Source organism: Bufo bufo, chromosome 6 (assembly GCF_905171765.1).
Source record: "Bufo bufo chromosome 6, aBufBuf1.1, whole genome shotgun sequence".
Lineage (NCBI taxonomy): Eukaryota > Metazoa > Chordata > Amphibia > Anura > Bufonidae > Bufo > Bufo bufo.
Window position 1 is genome coordinate 219033161 of NC_053394.1, and position 24955 is coordinate 219058115.

Below are 24955 nucleotides of genomic sequence, written 5' to 3' on the forward strand. Positions count from 1 at the left end.
GAATACATTTAAAAACTAATCAGTAACTTTACCTTTATTCATTGGTGATCTCTTTACTGTATACCTTACTAGGTCTTAGCTCCGATAACAGCAGGCAGTGCGGGGGGCGGCGCTCACTCACTGACGTCACGCGCCTGCGCCGCCTAGTGGGAGGAGCAGGCGCGTGACGTCAGTGAGTGAGCGCCGCCCGCCTGCACTGCCTGCTGTTATCGGAGCTAAGACCTAGTAAGGTATACAGTAAAGAGATCACCAATTAATAAAGTTAAAGTTACTGATTAGTTTTTAAATGTTCTACTGTCAGCGGCGTGGCCCTGTATATTCTAACCCCAGGCAAGCGTCCCTGTCACCATGGGAATGCCTGGGGGTTAGAATATACCATCGGATTTGAGTTTTCATGCGCTCACTGAGATCGTGAAAACTCAATGATTTACTGTCAGTCCCTCCCCTCCTCCTCCTCTTTTGTCATTGGTGGTCAGCGGCAGCCGCGCACAGTGGGGAGGGAGGGACTCTCTCCTCCACTGTGCCCAGTGTGCCGGCTCAGGAGAAGATGGTGCGCGCAGAGAGCGCGATCATATCGCGGTCCGGCGATATAGGCGATATGCTCAAAATCCATATCGTGGCACAAATTTATATCGCATATCGCCTATATCGTCTATATCGCCCACCCCTAGTGTGTTCTTCACCAAAACCTGTCTGTGGAATTCCATCTCGCCAATTGTCAATGCTTCTCTTATGAAGGATTATAAAAAGCCTACACACATACATCTGTTTCTGTTCCATATAATTATAGTTGACAGACACCTTCAATATATTTTCTAGAGTGGGCAAACATCTAAAAAGAAGTCCTGGTTACCATTATCAACATATTTTTCCATACCAAGAAGGTTATGGGGGGTTTTCCGGCTCCTGAAATTGATGACCTATCCTCTCCAGCTATCTGCAGCGCCATTGGCCTATTCCTCTACAAGCACTCTGATGCAACTTCATAAAGGTCATACAGACCCAAACTTTTTCTCGATATCTAGATTTAATTATATAAAATGTGGAAATAACAGGAGAATATGCAGTCTATTGCTCAATATGAGGAATTATGTAATAAAGCTATATAACCTAATCTTTGTTACTATGCAGTTGAGATAGAAGAATCCTTCCAGTGGCACATTGGTATTGCCAGTTGGTGTGTGGTTCCACTTTCTTCAATAGTATTCTCAGGATACATCATTAATATTTGATCAGTGAGGGTACAACACCCCATTGATCAGCTGTTCCTTGATTAGATCTTGAATGGGGAAGGAAGACCAACTCAGGTCAAGTTGTAGTAGCCATGCTGGGTTACTGCAGCTCACCTCCCTGTAAAGTGACGTGTGAAGAGAGTTGAGCTGCGGTAACCTGGCACAGCCGCTACACATTGAATGGAGCTGTGCTTCCTAACCCATTCAAAGTTCTTATTTCACAGAGAACAGATGATCAAGGGGGTGCAGGGTGTTGGGCCCCCACTGATCAGAAATCCTGAGGATCAGGAAACTCCTTTAAAAATGGTATTGATGTAGTATAAAAATTATAGTGTGCACCTGTACCAAATATCTTATAATTTGCTCATCTAAATTTGTCACACATAAGTCAATATCTTAGGGTTGAACCCCTATTTACATGTTTTGATGGACAAAATACTTGATATTCAGTATGATGGTCAGCCTAGCTTACATGATAAATAGCTTGCTCTCTAGTCACAGTGGTGACTCAGAAGCCTTAATGTATTCTATTCTCCTACTTGTCTGCCTACATTATGTCTCAAGACAATTGCATATTTATAGTGCAGCTATAAATAACTTTCTCGAGGATCGAAGCAGACAATTTAAATAGCTCAAGAGTCAAGACAATTTGGAGAAATGAAAATAGAAATCTCACAATGACCAGTCTTCATCCCAGTGACCATATTGGGGCTATCATGCCTGAGAGCAATTGTTATATTTTTATATGTTGCTATAATACAATGAAAAATATTTGGTAGTGAAGTTGATGAGCATCAAGTACTGGAGGGTTATGTTCCTGGAATGTCTGAGAGTTGTGACAGGCTACTACTACTTTTATAGCATTGTGTCTCATCATGCATACTAGGTGGGTGGCCTGACAGTTTCCTGACATAATACATAGTGGAATGGATATATGCTAATCGTATTCTACAACTTTTCCCTGAGGGTGAATTCACATGCAGCAGATTTGTTGACAACATTTTGGCAACTGTCCAGTTTAATGTATTTTTGTTCTAATAGATGCACTGGGCCATAAGACACGCCTAGGTTTTAGAGGAGGCCCCCAATGTTAATACAACCCTCAATCAGACCCCCAATATTAATAAGACCTCAGATCAGACCCCTAATGTTAATAAGTCCTCAGATCAGACCCACAATCAGACCTCATCTCAGACTGCTCAGGGCTGGGCGCTTTGGCCTAAAATTTATATCGCAATATAATTTGAAGCATGTGCGACAACCATATATATCGCAATATATTATTTTCTATATTTTTTTTATTTACTATTAGCCTCCTTAGGGGCTAGAACCCTTGTCTTGTTCACTGTAATAAAGCTCTATTAGGGTGAATAGGACTTTACACTGTCCCTGCTGCCCTCTGCTTTGTGCACACGGCAGTAGGGAGCTTATCATGGCAGCCAGGGCTTCACTGCTTGGACTCCGATCAGAAGCTGCCACTGTGCCACCAATGGGTGGGGGAGGGGGAGACCCTGAGGCTATTGCCACCAATGATTTAATACTGTGGGGGGGGGGGGGGCGCACTGCAGGGGGGGGACCGCAATTAATATAATATTGAGAAGAGGAGGAGTAGAAGGGAGGGACTGTGGCCACTGGGCCACCAATGAATATAGTTAATGCTTGAATACAAACGTAGCCTGCGTGTGCAGGCCATATCCCATACCCGGTCTCTATGACTGCCTGCTGCGATCCGCCGCAATTAACCCCTCAGGACCTGCAGCGATATAGAGGCCGGGGGCCGGGTATGGGATATAGCCGGTACACGCAGGCTATGTATGTATTAAAGCATTAACTATATTCATTGGTGGCGCAGTAGCCACAGTCCCTCCCTTCTACTGTTCTCTGTTCTTATTGGTGGCCAGTGGCAGCCGCACACAGTGGGGAGGGAGGGAGCTTAACCCTTCAAATCCGATGGTTAGCCCCTTCCAGACAGCGGTCCCTAAGGACCGCGGCATGGAAAGGGTTAAACAGTTATGGAGCGCTGTGTGTGTGTGTGTGGAGTGCTGTGTCCTGATTGGACACCCCGCTGCGCATGGCCAAAACTGGTGACACACACACGGACCTAGGGCACTCACACAGGGATTTTATTATTATAATTAGATGTAGCCTTTTCTAATGATTACACTATCCCAAAATGTTTAAATGAAAAAATGCAGCTCCACTGGAGCACATGGGATGGGTCAAAAATGTTGAGATTTGTTTTACACGTTAATATTTAGTTATTTATTTGCTCACCTATATAGCGCTGACATATTCTGCAGCGCTTTACAGAAACTATCATCACACTGTCCCCAATGGGGATCACAATCTGTTCCCCATCAATATGTCTTTGGAGTGTCACTGACTTTAGTTGGCCAATGCAGTTAACCTGTTTTTTTGTTTTTTATTTTGCACAACCGATAGTGACATTGCTAATAGCTGCTCTTAAATTTTGCCTATTAAAAGGGGCGTGACGCCATTCTGAATATTGTAACATGTAACTCATGTTTTATGAGATATGTGGTGTGTAGCTACGTACAATGGGTTAGGCTTCTATATTCTGTATTTATCTGTCAGTACTATATTTAATAGTTGTAAATGCTTGGCTTGTCCCATTGGCTTTAACATAAAGACTAGATTTATACAATCTAAGAACAATCCAGGTTATATAATATGCACCTTCATTATTGCAAATTAGCAGATGAACAAGGTGTGTCAAAGCATCAGACTCTTGGCCAGAATCCTGAGTTCTGTACGTCTCGGTCTAAGCGTCTTTGGGATTTGGGGACATTCTGTGCCTTTAGAGAAATGGTTGCAGGAGCCTCCCTGCAGCCTACTTGTTTACTAGGAAGGCACTGGTCGGAATGCTTTGCACAGGCAGGCTATCCCAACAGGGTTTACTACATTAAGTAGCACCTTTATACCAAATCTTAAGCTCTAATTGGAGGCTTAGAGTTGAGTGAGGCAGCAACAATGTGGCCAGGCAGAACAGCTTGCTTTTGGGGATGTGTGACTATTAAATAATTTTCGTAAAACCGATGACCTCTAAACCCAAATCCTTTATTGTTACAGTCAGTACACTCCATTCACTTACTAATGGCCTTACAGATTGCTACATACAAAAGCTACTTTATCAAGTGGCTCAGCCAACGCATGTCGCACCACTCAACAATACAGCCATAAAATATAAAGTATAGGAAAATAGTGGAGCGCTCAGGATGAAGTAAGAATGCTTCTTGAGAAAAAGGACATAAAAATGCTTCTTGAGAGAAAGGACATTTTAATACGACTCATAAGCCTTACCTCCAAATGTAGCTATATATATATATATATATATATATATATATATATATATATATTTGTGGTCGGGGCTATGTGTGAAAGAACCTACCCCCTAATGTATGCCCCAACAGAACTAGCGGCTTGAGTTGTGCCATAACCGCTTCCGTCGAGAGTACACCTGAAAGAGGGCATACCCTGTAGGAGAGTGAAAGGAAAAGGGCGGGCTGGGAGGGGAACACTGCTGCCGTCCGTCCCCTCTGGAGAAAGGTGCATGCCAGATATAGGGCAGGGCGCCCCTCCCACAAATACAGGCCAATTAATCGGCCTTAACACTTGTGGTCGGGGCTATGTGTGAAAGAACCTACCCCCTAATGTATGCCCCAACAGAACTAGCGGCTTGAGTTGTGCCATAACCGCTTCCGTCGAGAGTACACCTGAAAGAGGCCAAAAACTCAGCATGAAAATACAAAGCGTGTTCATTGACGTATTACAACGCCAAATTCTGAAAGGCACAAGAAATCTCGCTAACGGGGTTCGGAACATAACGGCTGTAACAAGACGAGCGCCACCGGCCCAACTTACGGATAATGTGTGCTGGCACCTGATTCCTGAAGCGGCCGAGGCTGCCCCAATCCTAAACGAATGCCCTGACACCGTGAGGGGGTCAAAACCTCGATTGACCGCCAGTATACGCGCATGCGCTATGAACTGGGAGGTGGACAACGCTGCTGTCCCGAAGGGTAACAGTGGGGTGTTAGTGCCGCGACCGGCCAGTGCCCCTGACAATCCCTGCAGGACGTGGACCGGACCCCATTTGTGAGACGTGGGGGAAGAATTTGACCTGGGTAGGGGGACCTGACTGGGAGGTCTTGGTCATTTAGACCACAGTTAGTCCAATGGTTACCCTAAACATGCGCTGCTGCCACCACGGGATACAGGTCCCTAGCCTCCGTTGACTGGAAATTCCCGTGGCCTCGCAAAACTCCTCCGGCCACGCCCCATTCAGCCAATGGGGGCCAAAAATAGCAGCGAAACCAGTGCTGACCCCGCTGTTGGAGAATATGACGGGGGAGTTGTGGGAGACCGCCGGGACAAACATGGACACGCCATTCCCATGACTCAAGAAGTGGTCCCACATGCTCAAATCCGCTTGCGCTTGACTGTCCAGGAACACTGGACTATCCTGACAGGGAATAATTGAGACATGGCTGGATGATAGCTATGACAGTGGGAATAACTGAGACACGGCTGGATGATAGCTATGACAGTGGGAATAACTGAGACACGGCTGGATGATAGCTATGACAGTGGGAATAACTGAGACACGGCTGGATGATAGCTATGACAGTGGGAATAACTGAGACATGGCTGGATGATAGCTATGACAGTCGGAATAACTGAGACATGGCTGGATGATAGCTATGACAGTCGGAATAACTGAGACATGGCTGGATGAAAGCTATGACAGTGGGAATAACTGAGACATGGCTGGATGATAGCTATGACAGTGGGAATAACTGAGACACGGCTGGATGATAGCTATGACAGTCGGAATAACTGAGACATGGCTGGATGAAAGCTATGACAGTGGGAATAACTGAGACATGGCTGGATGATAGCTATGACAGTGGGAATAACTGAGACACGGCTGGATGATAGCTATGACAGTGGGAATAACTGAGACATGGCTGGATGATAGCTATGACAGTGGGAATAACTGAGACACGGCTGGATGATAGCTATGACAGTGGGAATAACTGAGACACGGCTGGATGATAGCTATGGCAGTGGGAATAACAGACACGGCTGGATGATAACTATGACAGTCGGAATAACTGAGACATGGCTGGATGAAAGCTATGACAGTGGGAATAACTGAGACATGGCTGGATGATAGCTATGACAGTGGGAATAACTGAGACACGGCTGGATGATAGCTATGACAGTGGGAATAACTGAGACACGGCTGGATGATAGCTATGACAGTGGGAATAACTGAGACACGGCTGGATGATAGCTATGACAGTGGGAATAACTGAGACACGGCTGGATGATAGCTATGGCAGTGGGAATAACTGAGACACGGCTGGATGATAACTATGACAGTGGGAATAACTGAGACACGGCTGGATGATAGCTATGACAGTGGGAATAACTGAGACACGGCTGGATGATAGCTATGACAGTGGGGATAACTGAGACACGGCTGGATGATGGCTATGACAGTGGGAATAACTGAGACACGGCTGGATGATAGCTATGACAGTGGGAATAACTGAGACACGGCTGGATGATAGCTATGACCGTGGGAATAACTGAGACATGGCTGGATGATAGCTATGACAGTGGGAATAACTGAGACACGGCTGGATGATAGCTATGACAGTGGGAATAACTGAGACATGGCTGGATGATAGCTATGACAGTGGGGATAACTGAGACACGGCTGGATGATAGCTATGACAGTGGGAATAACTGAGACATGGCTGGATGATAGCTATGACAGTGGGAATAACTGAGACATGACTGGATGATAGCTATGACAGTGGGGATAACTGAGACATGGCTGGATGATAGCTTTGACAGTGGGAATAACTGAGACACGGCTGGATGATAGCTATGACAGTGGGAATAACTGAGACACGGCTGGATGATAGCTATGACCGTGGGAATAACTGAGACATGGCTGGATGATAGCTATGACAGTGGGAATAACTGAGACACGGCTGGATGATAGCTATGACAGTGGGAATAACTGAGACATGGCTGGATGATAGCTATGACAGTGGGAATAACTGAGACATGGCTGGATGATAGCTATGACAGTGGGGATAACTGAGACACGGCTGGATGATAGCTTTGACAGTGGGAATAACTGAGACATGGCTGGATGATAGCTATGGCAGTGGGAATAACTGAGACATGGCTGGATGATAGCTATGACAGTGGGAATAACTGAGACATGGCTGGATGATAGCTATGACAGTGGGAATAACTGAGACATGGCTGGATGATAGCTATGACAGTGGGAGTGGTAACAATCTGGCTACGAAAACCTACCCTGAGGAATGATGCGCATCGCAAAATTTACATGCCTAACAACGACTGCAGTTCCACCTTGGTGGTGACCCTACCAGTGACGAAACTGTGAATGACTGCGCGGACCCTAACCAACTTGTCTTCCGGAAACCTAGCTGACATGCTCTCTGTGACTGTAAAGCAAGCAAAAAGACGGACCGTCACTACCACTGTTTAACAACAATTTGACTACCACCCGTGCCTAGACACCACCACCGCCACTGCAGAAACCATCATGCAAAGGTAACTGACCCTGGTGACCACCTGACAGCTGAGGTATGGAGAAAGAGGAGACGTGTGACAGTGGAAAATAAATTGGAGACAAAGAAGGAGGACCTTACCGGAAACAGGACACGATGCTGATATGAGAAGAACACAAGGAACCAACCGTGGAAATAGACCTATCCGCATGAATTAAGCAGAATAAGTATTTATTTTTATTTTTTTAACAACGCTTGCGCCTGCGTTCAGGTGGCCCGAAGCTGGGTGACGAGACACGATTGTCAGATTGCCGGGGTTCTCACGGAGTTGGCTGAACGGCTGACGTGCATATGCCAAAAATAAAAACACAGCTATCTATGTAGCAAGCAAATTGCGCCAAGTGTATGAAGACAGGCAAATGAGAAACCTGCCCATCTGAAACAGAACAATGAAATAAAATGCCATACAATGTGAAGGGTCTGGCGTGCCCCTGCTGGCCTACGTCTAGGGGCGCCTGTTACTGGGGGAACTACCCCAAACAACTCATCACCATCACGCTGTATGGCATTAACCCCCTACCTAACTGACAGCACGGCGGCCCGTGCCAGACTTTGGCCCCCATATAACAGACATGGTGATTATACAAAATTCGTCTTGACAGAAAAGTTAAAAACAGCTAGGCTGTGATTAATCAGGCAGATTGAAACTCCGCCCTCAAACTAGCCTTCTCATTGACATTCCCCCCCCCCCCCTCCCCGTGCTTACTCCCCCAATGCAGAAAGATAGAGCCTAATGCGAGTAGCCCCAGCAAATATACGAACGGAGTCCCGCTGACCCCTACTACCTGCGTGCAAGTCACGTGGGAGCGGGGCGTGCTGGCAGACTGCAGTTCCGGTGTGGGGATGTCCCTCTCATACCTTAGAGGGACCGACCTCACCGACCGGACTAAGGAGCCGACACTGCGCTGAGGCAGCAGCTACTCACGCGCCGCACGAGGAGGAACAGGATGCTGGACTGCAGGAGGAAGCGCCGACCGGAAGTGACGCTCTGTCGCCTAGGAGATGCTGACGCCGCCGGCTGTAACAGGAACACTGCTGCCGTCCGTCCCCTCTGGAGAAAGGTGCGTGCCAGATATAGGGCAGGGCGCCCCTCCCACAAATACAGGCCAATTAATCGGCCTTAACACATATATATATATATACACTGCTCAAAAAAATAAAGGGAACACAAAAATAACACATCCTAGATCTGAGTTAATTAAATATTCTTCTGAAATACTTTGTTCTTTACATAGTTGAATTTGCTCACAACAAAATCAAACAAAAATTAAAAAATCGAAATCAAATTTTTCAACCCATGGAGGTCTGGATTTGGAGTCACACTTAAAAGTGTAAAAACACACTACAGGCTGATCCAACTTTGATGTAATGTCCTTAAAACAAGTCAAAATGAAGCTCAGTAGTGTGTGTGGCCTCCACGTGCCTGTATGATCTCCCTACAACGCCTGTGCATGCTCCTGATGAGTTGGCGGACGGTCTCCTGAGGAATCTCCTCCCAGACCTGGACTAAAGCATCTGCCAACTCCTGGACAGTCTGTGGTGCAACGTGACGTTGGTGGATAGAGCGAGACATGATGTCCCAGATGTGCTCAATTGGATTCAGGTCTGGGGAACGGGCGGGCCAGTCCATAGCATCAATGCCTTCGTCTTGCAGGAACTGCTGACACACTCCAGCCACATGAGGTCTAGCATTGTCTTGCATTAGGAGGAACCCAGGGCCAACCGCACCAGCATATGGTCTCACAAGGAGTCTCAGGATCTCATCTCGTTACCTAATGGCAGTCAGGCTACCTCTGGCGAGCACATGGAGAGCTGTGCGGCCCTCCAAAGAAATGCTCCCCACACCATTACTGACCCAATGCCAAACCGGTCATGCTGGAGGATGTTGCAGGCAGCAGAACGTTCTCCACGGCGTCTCAAGACTCTGTCACGTCTGTCACATGTGCTCAGTGTGAACCTGCTTTCATCTGTGAAGAGCACAGGGCACCAGTGGCGAATTTGCCAATCTTGGTGTTCTCTGGCAAATGCCAAACGTCCTGCATGGTGTTGGGCTGTAAGCACAACCCCCACCTGTGGACGTCGGGCCCTCATATCACCCTCATGGAGTCTGTTTCTGACCGTTTGAGCAAACACGTGCGCATTTGTGGCCTGCTGGAGGTCATTTTGCAGGGCTCTGGCAGTGCTCCTCCTGTTCCTCCTTGCACAAAGGCGGAGGTAGCGGTCCTGCTGATGGGTTGTTGCTCTTCTGCGGCCTCCTCCACGTCTGCTGATGTACTGGCCTGTCTCCTGGTAGCGCCTCCATGCTCTGGACACTACGCTGACAGACACAGCAAACCTTCTTGCCACAGCTCGCATTGATGTGCCATCCTGGATAAGCTGCACTACCTGAGCCACTTGTGTGGGTTGTAGACTCCATCTCATGCTACCACTAGAGTGACCAAAACAGCATTCAAAAGTGACCAAAACATCAGCCAGGAAGCATAGGAACTGAGAAGTGGTCTGTGGTCACCACCTGCAGAACCACTCCTTTATTGGGGGTGTCTTGCTAATTGCCTATAATTTCCACCTGTTGTCTATCCCATTTTCATAACAGCATGTGAAATTGATTGTCACTCAGTGTTGCTTCCTAAGTGGACATTTTGATTTCACAGAAGTGTGATTGACTTGGAGTTACATTGTGTTGTTTAAGTGTTCCCTTTATTTTTTTGAGCAGTGTATATATGTATATATATATATATTGGATATAAAAAGTCTACACCGGCCCTGTTAAAATGTCAGGTTTCTGTGATGTAAAAAAATGAGACAAAGATAAATCAGTTCAGAACTTTTTCCAACTTTAATGTGACCTATAAACTGTACAACTCAATTAAAAAACAAACTGAAATATTTTAGGTAGAGGGAAGAAAAAATATAAAAATAAAATAATATGGTTCCATAAGTGTGCACACCCTTAAACTAATACTTTGTTGAAGCACCGTTTGATTTTATTACAGCACTCTTTTTGGGTATGAGTCTATCAGCATGGCACATTTTGACTTGGCAAGATTTGCCCACTCTTAGTAGCAAAAACACTCCAAATCTGTCAGATTGCGAGGGCATCTCCTGTGCACAGCCCTCTTCAGATTACCCCACCGATTTTCAATTGGATTCAGGTCTGGGCTCTGGCTGGGCCATTCCAAAACTTTAATCTTCTTCTGGTGAAGCCATTCCTTTGTTGATTTGGATGTATGCTTTGGGTCGTTGTCATGCTGAAAGATGAAGTTCCTCTTCATGTTCAGCTTTCTAGCAGAAGCCTGAAGGTTTTGTGCCAATATTGACTGGTATTTGGAACTGTTCATAATTCCCTCTAGCTTAACTAAGGCCTCAGTTCCAGCTGAAGAAAAATAGCCCCAAACCATGATGCTGCCACCACCATGCTTTACTGTGGGTATGGTGTTCTTTTGGTGATGTGCAGTGTTGTTTTTGCGCCAATCATATCTTTTGGAATTATTGACAAAAAGTTCCACCTTGGTTTCATCAGACCATAACACCTTTTCAAACATGCTTTTTGGAAAATGTAGCCTGGCTTGGATGTTTTTCTTAGTAAGAAAGGGCTTTTGTCTTGCCACTCTACCCCATAGCTCAGACATATGAAGAATACTGGAGATTGTTGTCACATGTACCACACAGCCAGTACTTGCCAGATATTCCTACAGCTCCTTTAATGTTGCTGTAGGCCTCTTGGTAGCCTCCCAGACCAGTTTTCTTCTCGTTTTTTCATAAATTTTGGAGGGACGTCCAGTTCTTGGTAATGTCACTGTTGTGCTATATTTACTCCACTTGATGATGACTGTCTTCACTGTGTTCCATGGTATATCTAATGCCTTGGAAATTCTTTTGTACCCTTCTTCTGACTGATACCTTTTAACAATGAGATCCCTCTGATGCTTTGGAAGCTCTCTGTGGACCATGGCTTTTTTTGTTGGATGCGGCTAAGAAAATTTCAGGAAAGACCAACTAGAGCAGCTGAACTTTATTTAGGGTTAATCAGAGGCTTTTTAAATGATGGCAGGTGTATGCTGACTCCTATTTAACATGATTTTGAATGTGTTTTTTTGGTTTTCTTCCCTCCACCTAAAAGATTTCAGTTTGTTTTTCAATTGATTGGTACAGTTTATAGGTCACATTAAAGGTGGAAAATGTTCTGAAATAATTTATCTTTGTCTCATTTTTTTACAGCACAAAAACCTGACATTTTAACAGGGGCGTGTAGACTTTTTATATCCACTGTGTATATATAGACAGGCTTGCGGACGCAGTACAGAGGCAATGACAACGTCTTTAACTTAAACAGTGCAGTGTTTTATTTACACATACGTAAAGTGACAACAAAAAGTTAGTTTCAGGGAAAAACAGTCACCTTGAGTCTGGTGTTTGTTCACACCAGGCTGCAGCACATAAGTCCTTGGGTGAAGCAGAAGTCCATGTGCTTTTAACCAAACAATATAGCAGGCCTTAGTCCCGGCCCAAACTCTCAGGCTCCAACACCCAGACTGAGAAAGCTCCACTAGCAGATGGAGTATAATCCACCCAGCTGAGACTGCTGGCTGGGTTTTTATCCCAAACCAAAACCCGGCCTGGAACGTGGGAAACAGCCACCCACCCTGCACTTTGGCTGCTCCCAGTAAGAGCCGGCCCGGATCGGCTTTACAGCCACACTAAATGATCAATAGTGTCAGTCAGCACAAGCTGCCGCTGACACTTACAATTACCGGCTCTTACCTCACCGAGGCCAGGAATCTCGGTGACACATATCTTCCGTCAACGATGGCCCTTTGCGCTTTCCTACAATATATATATATATATATATATATATATATAATGTTTAGGGAAATCACAGTGTGGCTTATTTACCATGTATTAAGGTTCACAGTCAGGTTCTGGTAACTTGAACCCCACCAATACATTTTCTCTCTACAATGAAACAACAGTATTGACAGAAACCTACAAATTCTATTTCTCCATGCCTGCTATCCATTGCAATGGTGAGAAACACAGCAAGCTTGCAATATAAGGTAAAAACATTCAATATTAAAATAAGATATTTTTATTCAGAAGCAGTAATTTGAATTTCACAGGGGGTCTAACGATTGACCACTGTGAAAGTCTCTGATAATTGCTTCTAATAAATACCAGATTTTACATTAGTGGTAACATAAAGAAAAGCCTGTTTTTGCCCAGATTATATTTATCATCAAAGGATGAAAGAATAGTATGTCTGTGGTTTTGAACCTCTTCCAATGGCATCAGAGAAAATATGAGCACTCCCGAATGAACCACTAGAACATCCAACACTAAAGTTCCCACAGAAATGTCTTCATGGTACAAATACCTACGATTGTAGAGTTAGATGTAAAATAATTATACTTGTTATGCAATGGCTATAAACAATTGAACGCTTGATTTCATGCGTACTACAAAGCAGTTATATGTGATTTAGGTCTAACCTTCCTATAACCCATGATAAACAAAACAAGGTTTTGCGATCTTAGGGGATCATTTATCAAACAGAAATAAGGCTAAATTTGGAGTATTTCTGGTGCAGATTGCGGCGCAAAGGATCTTTGAAATCTGCGACTTCTCCCTGCTCACACCAGGTCTAAAAAAGGGGGCATGGTGTGGGTCGGCATTTAACATTTTCTACGCCTGTTTGAGGCATAGAAAATGGTCTAAGTGTAAGACAGCTAAGAAGCGGTCTTAAATTTAAAAGTGGCGGTGGATCCGCTGAAGTTATGTAGAGGAAGGCATGGGAAAAAAAGCTTAACACCTAGTGTAGTAGATAAACATAGTGATTTAATTTCCAGTACCAGGACAACTCCTATGCATATATATGGAAGTGGGATTATCTGCTCTCTGTGACCCAATGCAGAGCTTTCATTTAATTGGACACTACGTAATACAATATGTGGATCCGCCTGCATCTTCTCTTAAAAATAACAGCTGATTGTGGGTATTTCACAAAATCTATATTTGGAAACTCCCTAATTACAACCCCCCATTACAAAGTCTGTGAAGAGGAATTCTCCTATAGGTTTTTATCAGCTACCAATAAAGGATAGGGCCAACATAAACTAAAGGGATTTTCCCTTGAAAATTTTCAAACCAGCACCAGGATCTGAATACTTTGTAATTTCATGTAACTAAAAATTTGCATAGCCACTGAGTTATTCAATAAAAATGTATCTGTATGGTGCCATTTACTTTCTTATCTCTTTGTCCTGCTCAAGGAGAAGGCCGCACATGCTCAGTTTCATCCTTCATCTGCCTCCTGAGCTGTGATAGGTAGAACATGGACACGCCTTCTGAGCTGCATCAGAAAAGACACTCCCCTTTATCTGCCAGCTTGATATAAATCTAGTAGAACAAAGAATGGGCAGATCTCTGGATCCATGTGAGGTACAGGGCTGGTTCTATGTTTGTTGGTGGAAAGAGATTGTTATGCACTCTATGATGTTTGATTAAATTTTTTTACATTAATCATAGGATTACCCCTTCAAATGGGCCACTTAGCACGTATAAGCATTGCATATATACTATACATGCTTTTATTACTATTCATTTACTCTTTTCAAGATTAAAGTGTTACATCAACTAGTGATGGGCACAATAGCTTGGTTGTAGTCGAAATCTTTTTTTTCAATCAACTAATCCTTTGATATAACTGTTCTGCTTTCATTTAAGGCCTCTTTCACACTTGCGTTGTCCGGATCCGGCGTGTACTCCCCTTGCCGGAATTACACGCCGGATCCGGAAAAACGCAAGTGTACTGAAAGCATTTGAAGACGGAACCGTCTTCCAAATGCTTTCAGTGTTACTATGGCACCCAGGACGCTATTAAAGTCCTGGTTGCCATAGTAGGAGCGGGGATCGGGGGAGCGGTATACTTACAGTCCGTGCGGCTCCCGGGGCGCTCCAGAATGACGTCAGAGCGCCCCATGCGCATGGATGACGTAATCCATGCGATCACATGATCCATGTGCTTGGGGCGCCCTGACGTCACTCTGGAGCGCCCGGGGAGCCGCACGGAAGGTAAGTACACTGCTCCCCCGCTCCCCGCTACACTTTACCATGGCTGCCAGGACTTTAGCGTCCCGGCAGCCATGGTAACCATTCAGAAAAAGCTAAACGTCGGATCCGGCAATGCGCCGAAACGACATTTAGCTTAAGGCCGGATCCGGATCAATGCCTTTCAATGGGCATTAATTCCGGATCCGGCCTTGCGGCAAGTGTTCCGGATTTTTGGCCGGAGCAAAAAGCGCAGCATGCTGCAGTATTTTCTCCGGCCAAAAAACGTTCCGTTCCTGGAACTGAAGACATCCTGATGCATCCTGAACGGATTTCTCTCCATTCAGAATGCATGGGGATAATCCTGATCAGGATTCTTCCGGCATAGAGCCCCGACGACGGAACTCTATGCCGGAAGACAAGAACGCAAGTGTGAAAGAGCCCTAAACCCAAGGAAATACTAATGATAAGGAAAAGGAAACAAATATATAGTACTTATAACAAAAACCAGGTTACACTATTTGGGCTTTCTTCATTAGAATGTTCTCGTAAATTCAAGCAATCTGAGCCACTTATACAAGAAAAGACTCCAGGACAAGTACTCAATGTAAAACATGCCTGGAATGGTAATCTAGGATTCCTGAGGATTGTCTGTGTTATGACACAGGAGGATTACCTAAAACAAAGCTCAGTACAAGCATGCAGTACCTCATTAATCCTTCAGTATAGAGCATTAATGCCTAAAGGCTGTTTTAGGGCTGTATTACACCAACAGATTATCTGACAGATTTTCTCACCAATCATTGGTCAGATGGCCAATTACACACACAGATCTTTTGTTATACACACCAACTATTGGTCTGATTGGACAGATATTGGTCAATTAATCTGTTGGTGTAATAAAGTCCTTTACACGGGCTGCGAATTGTCTCGAACATTGCTAATGAAGGTTCATAGTAATGCTCATTAGCGATAATTAGTGTTGGGCGCGAATATTCGAACGTGAATATTAATCGCGAATATCGGCACTTCGAGAATTTGCGAATATTTAGAATATAGTGATATATATTCGTAATTTCGAATATTCTAGATTTTTTTTCATCAGTAACCTCCGTTCTTGCTTGTGGGCCAATTAGAAGGCTGCAATGTCTTTGTCTGAGCTTAGCAACATCCCTAACAACTAATAGGAAAGTTGCCTACCCGTTATATAAGAACCTCCCCAGCAGCCATTTTCTACAGTTTTTTTAAGTTCTGAGAGAGACAGCAGTGTCATTGCTGTGCTATGTGCTTTCCACACTACATTAGATAGATAGTTAGATAGCTCATATATATATATAATACAGATAGTTAGTGGGAGATAGTCAGTGTAGGCTAGATCATGATATAGTGTAGCTGTTTCAGTGCAGTGTGTTAGGTAGTGTGATAGGTTCTCCTGTCCATACATACATGCAGACCTGCTAAAATGTGAAGTTTCACATATTGCGCCAAAATATTCGCATCATTAGTGCTGATTAGAGCAATCAGGAATATATTGGAGCCCTCTAACTGCATATAAAGCCATTTGGAATGTTCTGCCATGCCAACCATTTTCTCCAGTCTCAGGAAACTTCTAGCAGCTTGGAAAATGTAGCAAAAGTGACCCACGTCTGTATTTTGCACGCATTACGCGAATATTACATTGCTGATTTTTCTCAATCAAGAAAATAAACTCTAATTTGCTATAATCACTAGCGATAATATTGAATAAAAATTTTTTTTTTTTAAGAAGCAGTACCAGTAATTTTTATTACACAGGGGGTCTAACAATTAACCACTGTGAAAGACTCCCTGATAATTGCTTCTAATGAATACCAGATTTTATATTAGTGGTAACATAAAGAAAAGTCTATTTTTTCCCAGATTTTTTTTATCATCAAAGGATCAAAGAATAGTGGTTTTGAACCACTTCCAATGCCATCAGGCTAGGGCAGAACTATAGCCCGCCCATTAGTGACAGTGACGTCATTGCTAGGCAGGAGTCTCTGCCTAGCTTACCCATGGAGAGCTCGGTACGTCACCAGATCTCCAGAAAAAGCCTTTGCCCTGTGTGATTCAGCAAATGCTCATATCATGGGGGCTGCCTGGGTGAAATTGTGGGTATGTCCGGTGCATCTCTGAACCCAGGACAACCCCTTTAAGGTATGTGCAAAACAAACATGATTCAAAGTGGTTCAAAGAAAAGGAGCTGAAATGTTCTGAAAGCCTAATATGTATAACTTTAATGGTACTATTCCTGCTCACCCAATTTTTTATGGTTAACATTCAGTATCAATTGTGTCAAGTACTGTATAGAAAACATTAAACAGGCCTTTCCTTTTAGATAACAGGGACATTCAGAACTAAGCTTCTTAGGATGTGTTCAAACAGGGTCAGACATAGATAGCAAAGGGCCCTTGAGCAAACAGTACACAATAGTCCATTACACAGATGCTCCTTATGTCTCTCTAACAATCCAGTAGTTACATTGAACCACAAAATTTACATGAAATCAAATAAACTGTGAGAAAATGCTTTTAGATTAGAAGGGTCCCCTTACCTACTGGGCCCCTTTCCACTGTTTCAAAATAGGGTATGTCTGCCCCTGTGTTCAAGCAAAATTCATACAGTTATGATGAGGAAATTCATACTGTAACAAGTTTTGAAATTTTAGAAGGCAATCGGACTGAAGTGAATGTGTAACTACTGAAATAGAGACTAGTCATAGGGTGGCACGTGTGAAGCTAGTGTGTGTGAATACAGAACAACTGCAAATGTGCTGTCATTGACTGTGTATCTATTCACTCTATAAAGAAAGTTCATAGCAATAAAAGAGGAAAAATATGTCAATGCAATCAATGTTCAGTGATGAAATTCCATAGATTCCTAGTATGTCGACATTCTTTGTTTTAATAACCAAATGATTCCCACTGTTAAATCCACATCAAAGTTTTACTAGTGCTGTTTGTAAGATGACAGCTCGCTGGCGCCAGGTGGATTACAGCAAACACGCTCCATTTCAGCCGGCAAATGGTCGCTGAATAAGGCTTTGCAATGAGCCTCTGCCCAACAGCAAGGCATCTAAAATCTCGGTGGCATATGAAAACAATACCAGCTTTCTATGGTCAACGCTAAGATATAGATAACAAAATTAAAATGTCATGTTGTTGGGGATATTTGGCCAATATCTCATGCAACAGATCAATATCTGCTGTTGCTTTGTGTAATGTAAAGATATATAATGTTCTAATATACTTTCTGTACCAGTTCCTCATGGTTTACCAGACACATCCTTGTATTCATTGATTAGGAACCTTCATTGTTCATTGTTTACTTCCAGGGATAAAAGTCTGTCCTGGTCATGTGATGATTATGTGGGCGCATAGCATTTTACAAGGGAGCGCCCTTGTACAGCAGTTTTATGTGTAGTTCCAGTAATAGGAGGAACGTATAGGATGTTCATACAATAAGACCCTTGAGTCATGATGGCCTAAACCCGCAGCGGGATACCCCTCTGCAAAATTACAGCAATGTTATCAAACTTGGGAGATACCCTGGGTGATGCCTCTACATGAGGTGGGGGCAACTAGGTTTTCCTATGCTAGTATAATGGCAAGCCATTTTTTTCAAGTTGATCATTGAAACCTCATAAATATCAAAGAATCTAGAATAGGGCTGAGAATGGAGGAAAGTCATCATGCTGAATATCATTGGTTTTAGTTTTTCTTATGCTGATAAATAACACATACTTCCCGTACTACATAATGCTCCAGTTCAATGAATTCAAAAATCTGTAAATTATTTACTTGGGTGAATGCAGGCTGGATAAATAATGTAAAATTCAAGAATGAGTAAGTTAAGTAGATGAGACAGCTGAACCTTTTAAAAAGTGAAGCAAAAATAGGCATCTACTAAGTGTAATAGAAATGGGCTAATATAATGTCTGCTTGGAACTTCTGAAGATGTAGTTTCCTACAAATTTCAATATTATTGCCATTTCTAAATCTAATGAAAATGTTGGTGCTATTTCCATAGACTACGGTGGGTGTTCTGTAATAGTTGTTTGGAGCCATTGCATCAAATCTAATGTAAGCAACATTTTCTTGGATATTGTATGTCTTCTACGTTGGATCCACTGGTTTCCTCCAGCACTGTAAGGGTTCATGCACACGACCGTATTGCGTTTTCAGTGTTTTGTGGGCCGTTTGTAACAGATCCGTTTTTCCATTTTTTTGTTTCAGTAGTGTTTTTGGTCCAGTTTTTCCGTTCTGTTTTTCCATATGGCATATACAGTATACAGTAATTACATAGGAAAAATTGGGCTGAGCATAACATTTTCAATAGATGGTTCCACAAAAACAGAACGGATACGGAAGACATACGGAGTACATTCTGTATGTGTTCCACTTTTTTTGCAAACCCATTGACTTTAATGGAGCCACGGAACGTGATTTGTGGGCAATAATAAGACATCTTTCAACGGAACGGAAAAACGTAAACGGAATAACTTCAGTTTTTTTTGCGGAACTATTGAAATGAATGGTTCCGTATACGGACCATATACGGAACGCAAAAAACGGCCCGTATACGGAACGCAATAAAAGTTTGTGTGCATGAGCCCTAAAGGTGATTAACTTTCTTTGGAACTGGTCTTAGAGTGTTTGTAACTACCGTAATTGTGAACCCAAATCCCTGTCGAGACATGTGTTGGCCCTACATACATAATGGTAATTTCAGATGTCTTACTCTACTACAGTTGTGTGTGTAACCCAACCACTTTCAATCAGGAATTGTCTTATTTGGTGAAAACCTTTTTTCAAGACCCACATCAAAGCAACTTCTAAAGTATGAAAGTTGAATAAGATTTGTCCTTCCTGAAGCAAAACAAGTGAAAGGAACAAAGGTCAGCAGCACTTAAACATTGTGTGAGAAAAAAACACCTTGAATGGCTTACAACCCCACAGAATGCCTTGGACAATAATCCCACGCTTTCCATGGAGCTTCAGAGACAAAGCTAAAGCAGCTCAATATAACACAAAACTATAAAGGTCAACATGGTCCTCACTGGACCTGGACAAAATAGCATGTCTAACAACCACCAATGATGTATACAATTCCCTGTACCACACAAAGGGCCTACCAAGTTTTCTTTTATCATTGAACCCAATTTTCTAGTCTATCAGTTCTGCAATATAGAATCAATGCCATTAAAGTGTACCTAAACTTTCACTTTATTAATACCTATTGTACATACGGTATGATAAAAAGCATATTTTTAATGTACTTGAATTTTTTTTTTACTTTTCCTAGTGAAACAGGCATCTGAAGTTAAGGTACCTATTGCGCTTTGCAGTCAGTACACGCTGTGTACTAGTGTACAGATTTCTATAGGGCTGCACTGAGCACTTACCAGGTCAGAGCATACATCCTTGCTCCTGCCTGTACCAGTTCTGTTCTTCTCAAGCTGCAACCTCTGAGGTGTTTGACCTGTCACCTCTGCAGGCTCCCTGGTGGAGGCTTCAGCAGAGGCAGCACAGGCAGGAGCGTGCTATGGAGCTCCTGCCCTGTGCTTGCTTCACTCTGGTAATAGCCTGTACCGATGTGGTATGTAAGTTATTAGCAAGGCAGAGCGATGTATGCTCTTTCCTGTACAACGCTTAGCGCGGCCGCACCTGAACTTCAGGTGCCTATTTCGCTAGGAAAAGTAAAAAAAAAGAAATAATAATAATTTAGGAACACTTTAAGAATATCATGTTTTACAACTTTAGAGTAGCTATTGAATTGCCAGGGAAGTGAGTTCTACTTTTCATCTAGAAGAGCAGTACATGATCTATAGACTACTTAATGCCAATGACCTATTTTCCATGGTCATCAAGACGTCTAGACTATACAAGAAGCCATTATGGAATAAACTAGTAAAAAGCTTCATATACTGGTAATCAAATATTGAAGGACTATCTAATGAGCAGAATACATTCTACTCCAGAACAGACACTTAGCATCAGACAGACAGTGACAACATCTGCACCAGACTCAGGAAGTGAAGGAGGCTTGTGCACATTAACCCCTTGCACACAAAGGCTCCATTTTTAAGCACTTAATTCCTGTTCAGGTTTGGGAATACTAAACCATATACATTTATATCAAACAGATCAGCCTGTCAGCTATATTCATTATTAGTGTTGAGCAAATTGAAGTTAGCGAAGTAGACTTCAATCCGAATTTCAGGAAAAGCCAAATTTCCTCGCTCTTCATAATAACAAATAAATTTTTCCTGAAATGGCGGTAATAAACAAAAATCCATTTGCTTGCGGAGAGGCCATTGCGGCAATCTTGATAGAAGAAAACGTGCAAAATCTTGTGCGCGGTGAAACGTGCAAAATCTTGTGCGTGGTGTGATGACATCATCACACCGCACTGGCCAGGCCCGGTAACATTGATGTCACTACGCCGCCGTGATGATGTCATCACTGTGCAAGATATCACACTGTTTCTTCAATCAAGATGGCCACGACAGCCTCTCTGCGAGCAAATGAATAAGGTACTGACCAAACAGTTGCCAGCATTAATACTTTTAACAATTTAAAATGTGAAAATGTAATATCCATCAATAAGGTCCAAGCTGTGTCTCAAGATATGGAAATCAAAATGCTGCTCTCCAAGTAGTATACATTGTATATTCTAGAAATTCATAAGAAGCCATGCTAGAATCCCATGCTGGTCCATGAGTTTGGTAAGAAGCAGCCTATTGAAGTATTGAGGAAACCAACAGAAGCACATGCAAAAATACAATGAAATGACATAACATGTAGCTATATGTAGTGACAGGGCTAAATGTAATAATACAGTCACCACCTGCTGCAGAATCCACGCAATGTACAGTAGGTGACAACTAATGGACGCTTGGAACGTGTATGAAGACCACAGGTGAAGAATGGATGATGGGGTTCACCAGTTACCTTGGGCCACCTTTCCTGTTACCCTTATTCTTTGCTCATCTAGTCACTTCTGGTAATATAATTGGTCTCAGCTCAAGGATTCAGGACAGTTTCCGTCCACATATGATCCCTGAACTGAATTAATTGGTGCATCATATTTACATTAGTTAGTACAAGAGCAGTGAATATGTTTACCTACAGATCTAACAGAATTGACTTTTCCAGTTAGTTCTGCTTCATCTTAATATTAGGCCTCATGCACACGTCCGTTGTTTTGGTCCGCAAAAACTGCGACTCGGATGCGGACCCATTCACTTCAATGGGGCCGCAAAAGATCTGTTGCTCCGTTCCCTGCCCCGCAAAAAAAAATAACATGTCCTATTCTTGTCCGCGCTTTGTGGACAAGAATAGGCAGTTATATTAAAGGCTGTCCGTGCACGGACGCCATCCATGTTTTGCAGATCCGTGATTTGCGGACCGCAAAACACACTACGGTCGTGTGCATGTAGCCTTCTACTGTAAAAAACAAGCTCTGCCACATCTGATAAGCTTAGTCTTTTAGCTTATTTCTCTTCTTCAGGCTCATCCTAAGGATAGTTTTATTGTCCAAACCTTTCTGCAGTTAAGCAGGCTTCTCAGAGCATGAAGATAGCAGCGTGTCTACAGGAGAAGCAAGCTGGAAATAACAGACCATCAGAGGAAGAATGGGGAAATTCCTGTCATGTTTGCTGTCTGAAAAAAACAAAGCAAGAGGCAGCACCTGCTCCATGCATCATCACCACAAGTACAGTAAACAGCCCCGTCCATGGGGACCGGTGCATGCACTGCTCTGCCGCTGAGAACGCCAGGACTAAACACCTATTATGGTGGCACTGCACTACTGTACTTCTGCGGTAGGACACAAAACGCAGACGTGGCTTTAGGTTCAGTTTGTCATATGCTACATTCCCTAATGATATTGTGTTTTTTTGGGATTGCAGGTATCTGTAATGTTTTTTCCAGGGTAAAGCAGCAGCCAAAAATAGTTTTTTTTTACATCTTCCACTTCTACAGACTTCTGTGTGGCCATGTGATGTGAACAGCAGTGTGTAGTCAGATCTGATCAGATTCTGAGCTCCAACTGTCAGGGATGTGCATGTAATGTGAAATGCATGGTATTCTTTAATGGCACATTCTCAGCTTACAGATGTACAATACCTAAAAGATGGCTAGATAGATACTACTCAAGCATCCATACATGCCCAATGTCCATTTGTATCCAATGACATATGTAAAGTACAGTATGAAAACATTTGAGCACAGGTATTCTTCTAGACACGCATGGTGATCTATGAACCACAGTAGTGTGGATGTATGTAGTAAACAAGCACATGACACAACAGCAGCACCCTGCGTCACACCAATAGTCCACAAACTTTCAGCCCCTGCAGTAATACGTATAGACTGGATCCACTGAATTCATCTTACACTAGGCTGGAACGCTGCCTGCTCTACGCTCTCATGCTGCTCCCGCACACTAGAGATAGGGTTGAGCCAATCATTGAAAATTCTTCCATTGATTCTCCAAAATTCAAATCAGCCCAATTTCCTGATTGATTCTCCTTGACAGGAATAACCGATATAGGCTGCCAATCCTAAGCCTGGGGAATCGGCCATCAGAAAATGCACAGAAAAAGCTATCGCTTACCCTCATTTTTGGCACCATGCGCATAAGGGTTGCTGGAGTGTTCTCAGATTTGCAGGGTAGGCGACGTGTTGCCTTGGCAGCGGACCTCGTCAGGCTGTCAGCATTATCCCAGAGCTGTTTGCCTTCCCGCCAAGCTGTATCTCAATAGCTTCCTAATAAACCAAGAGGGATAATATTTTCTCCGCCTTATCCTGCCTTTGACGGAGCTGTGTACGGTGAGAGCTCCCTGCTTGTTGGCCGCTTCATATAACACCAGAAATGATTGTGGCTTGTGTCTTTTGTAGCAAAGCTGCTGTCTAATCCTCCACAGTCCCTCCTCCTGCCTTTTTTGGAAGCTCATACGCCTGTACAACAGGTTACACTGGACTCCCTCCGCCCTCCTGCTGTGTGCTAGTGCAGAGGATGTGAGGCACAAGTGACAGACACTGCCTGACCTCACAGAACATGAGCCACCACTTTCTGTGGGCAACCTCCTCTGACCAATGATGGTCATCTACATTTACGTAGCGTAAATATATAGATATTTTTTTTCTATAATGTCTGATTTTGTTCATATGTGATCTAGATTGTAAGATTCTACAGATTACCTATCTATCTATCTATCTATCTATCTATCTATCTATCTATCTATCTATCTATCTATCTATCTATCTATCTATTTATCTTATCTCTCTGTCAGTCTGTCCATCCATCTAACTACCGGTCTATCTATCTATCTATCTATCTATCTATCTATCTATCTATCTATCTATCTATCTATCTATCTATCTATCTATCTATCTATCTGTCTGTCTATCTATAGATTTTCTAACCACATAGGTGATAAAGCATATAAACATAATGGCAATTCCAACCCAGCTTTCCTGAAGTCCTTAAAGCAACAGTTGCCTAATTACGCAGCAGTACTGGAGCAGATTTGTCACGTAAAAAATCTAGCTGACTGCTTCTGTGTGAACTATACTAGAGGACATATTGTTTGTCACACAGCTTTCCCAGAAACAGATATGACTAAGAAATGGCTAAACAGATGAATCCATATAGTCGTAAAATAATGCGAAAAATTACTCTAGAAATTAAAAATGCCCACAGGGAGCAACTTAAAGGGGTTGTCCGGGTTCAGAGCTGAACCCAGACATACCCTTATTTTCACCCAGGCAGCCCCCCTGAGGCTAGCATCAAAGCATACCATGCTCCGATGCGCTCCCTTGCCCTGCGCTAGATCGCACAGGGCAAGTGCTCTTTTGTTTATCATAACACACTGCCGGGCAGAAACTTCCGCCCGGCAGTGTGTTCGGTGACATCACTGGCTCTGATGGGCGGGCTTTAGCGCTGTCCTAGCCGTTTTACTGGAAATGCAAAGCCCCGGTACGTCACCGGAATTCCTAAAAATGCCTTTGCCCT

At 43.3% G+C, this 24955-nt stretch overlaps 1 protein-coding gene across 2 annotated transcripts in view; it reads right to left on the minus strand.

Annotated features, from left to right (window-relative positions):
* RASGEF1A (RasGEF domain family member 1A) overlaps positions 1-23891 on the minus strand; it is a 50059-nt gene extending 26168 nt beyond the window's left edge. The window contains exon 1 of one of the 2 annotated variants that reach the window (XM_040435483.1): positions 23555-23891. In XM_040435483.1, the coding sequence (XP_040291417.1) occupies positions 23555-23578 (24 nt within the window). In that variant the 5' untranslated portion in view covers positions 23579-23891. The remainder of the gene's footprint in view (positions 1-23554) is intronic. The other variant, XM_040435484.1, reaches the window with a different exon arrangement.
* Positions 23892-24955: the final 1064 nt, after the last annotated feature.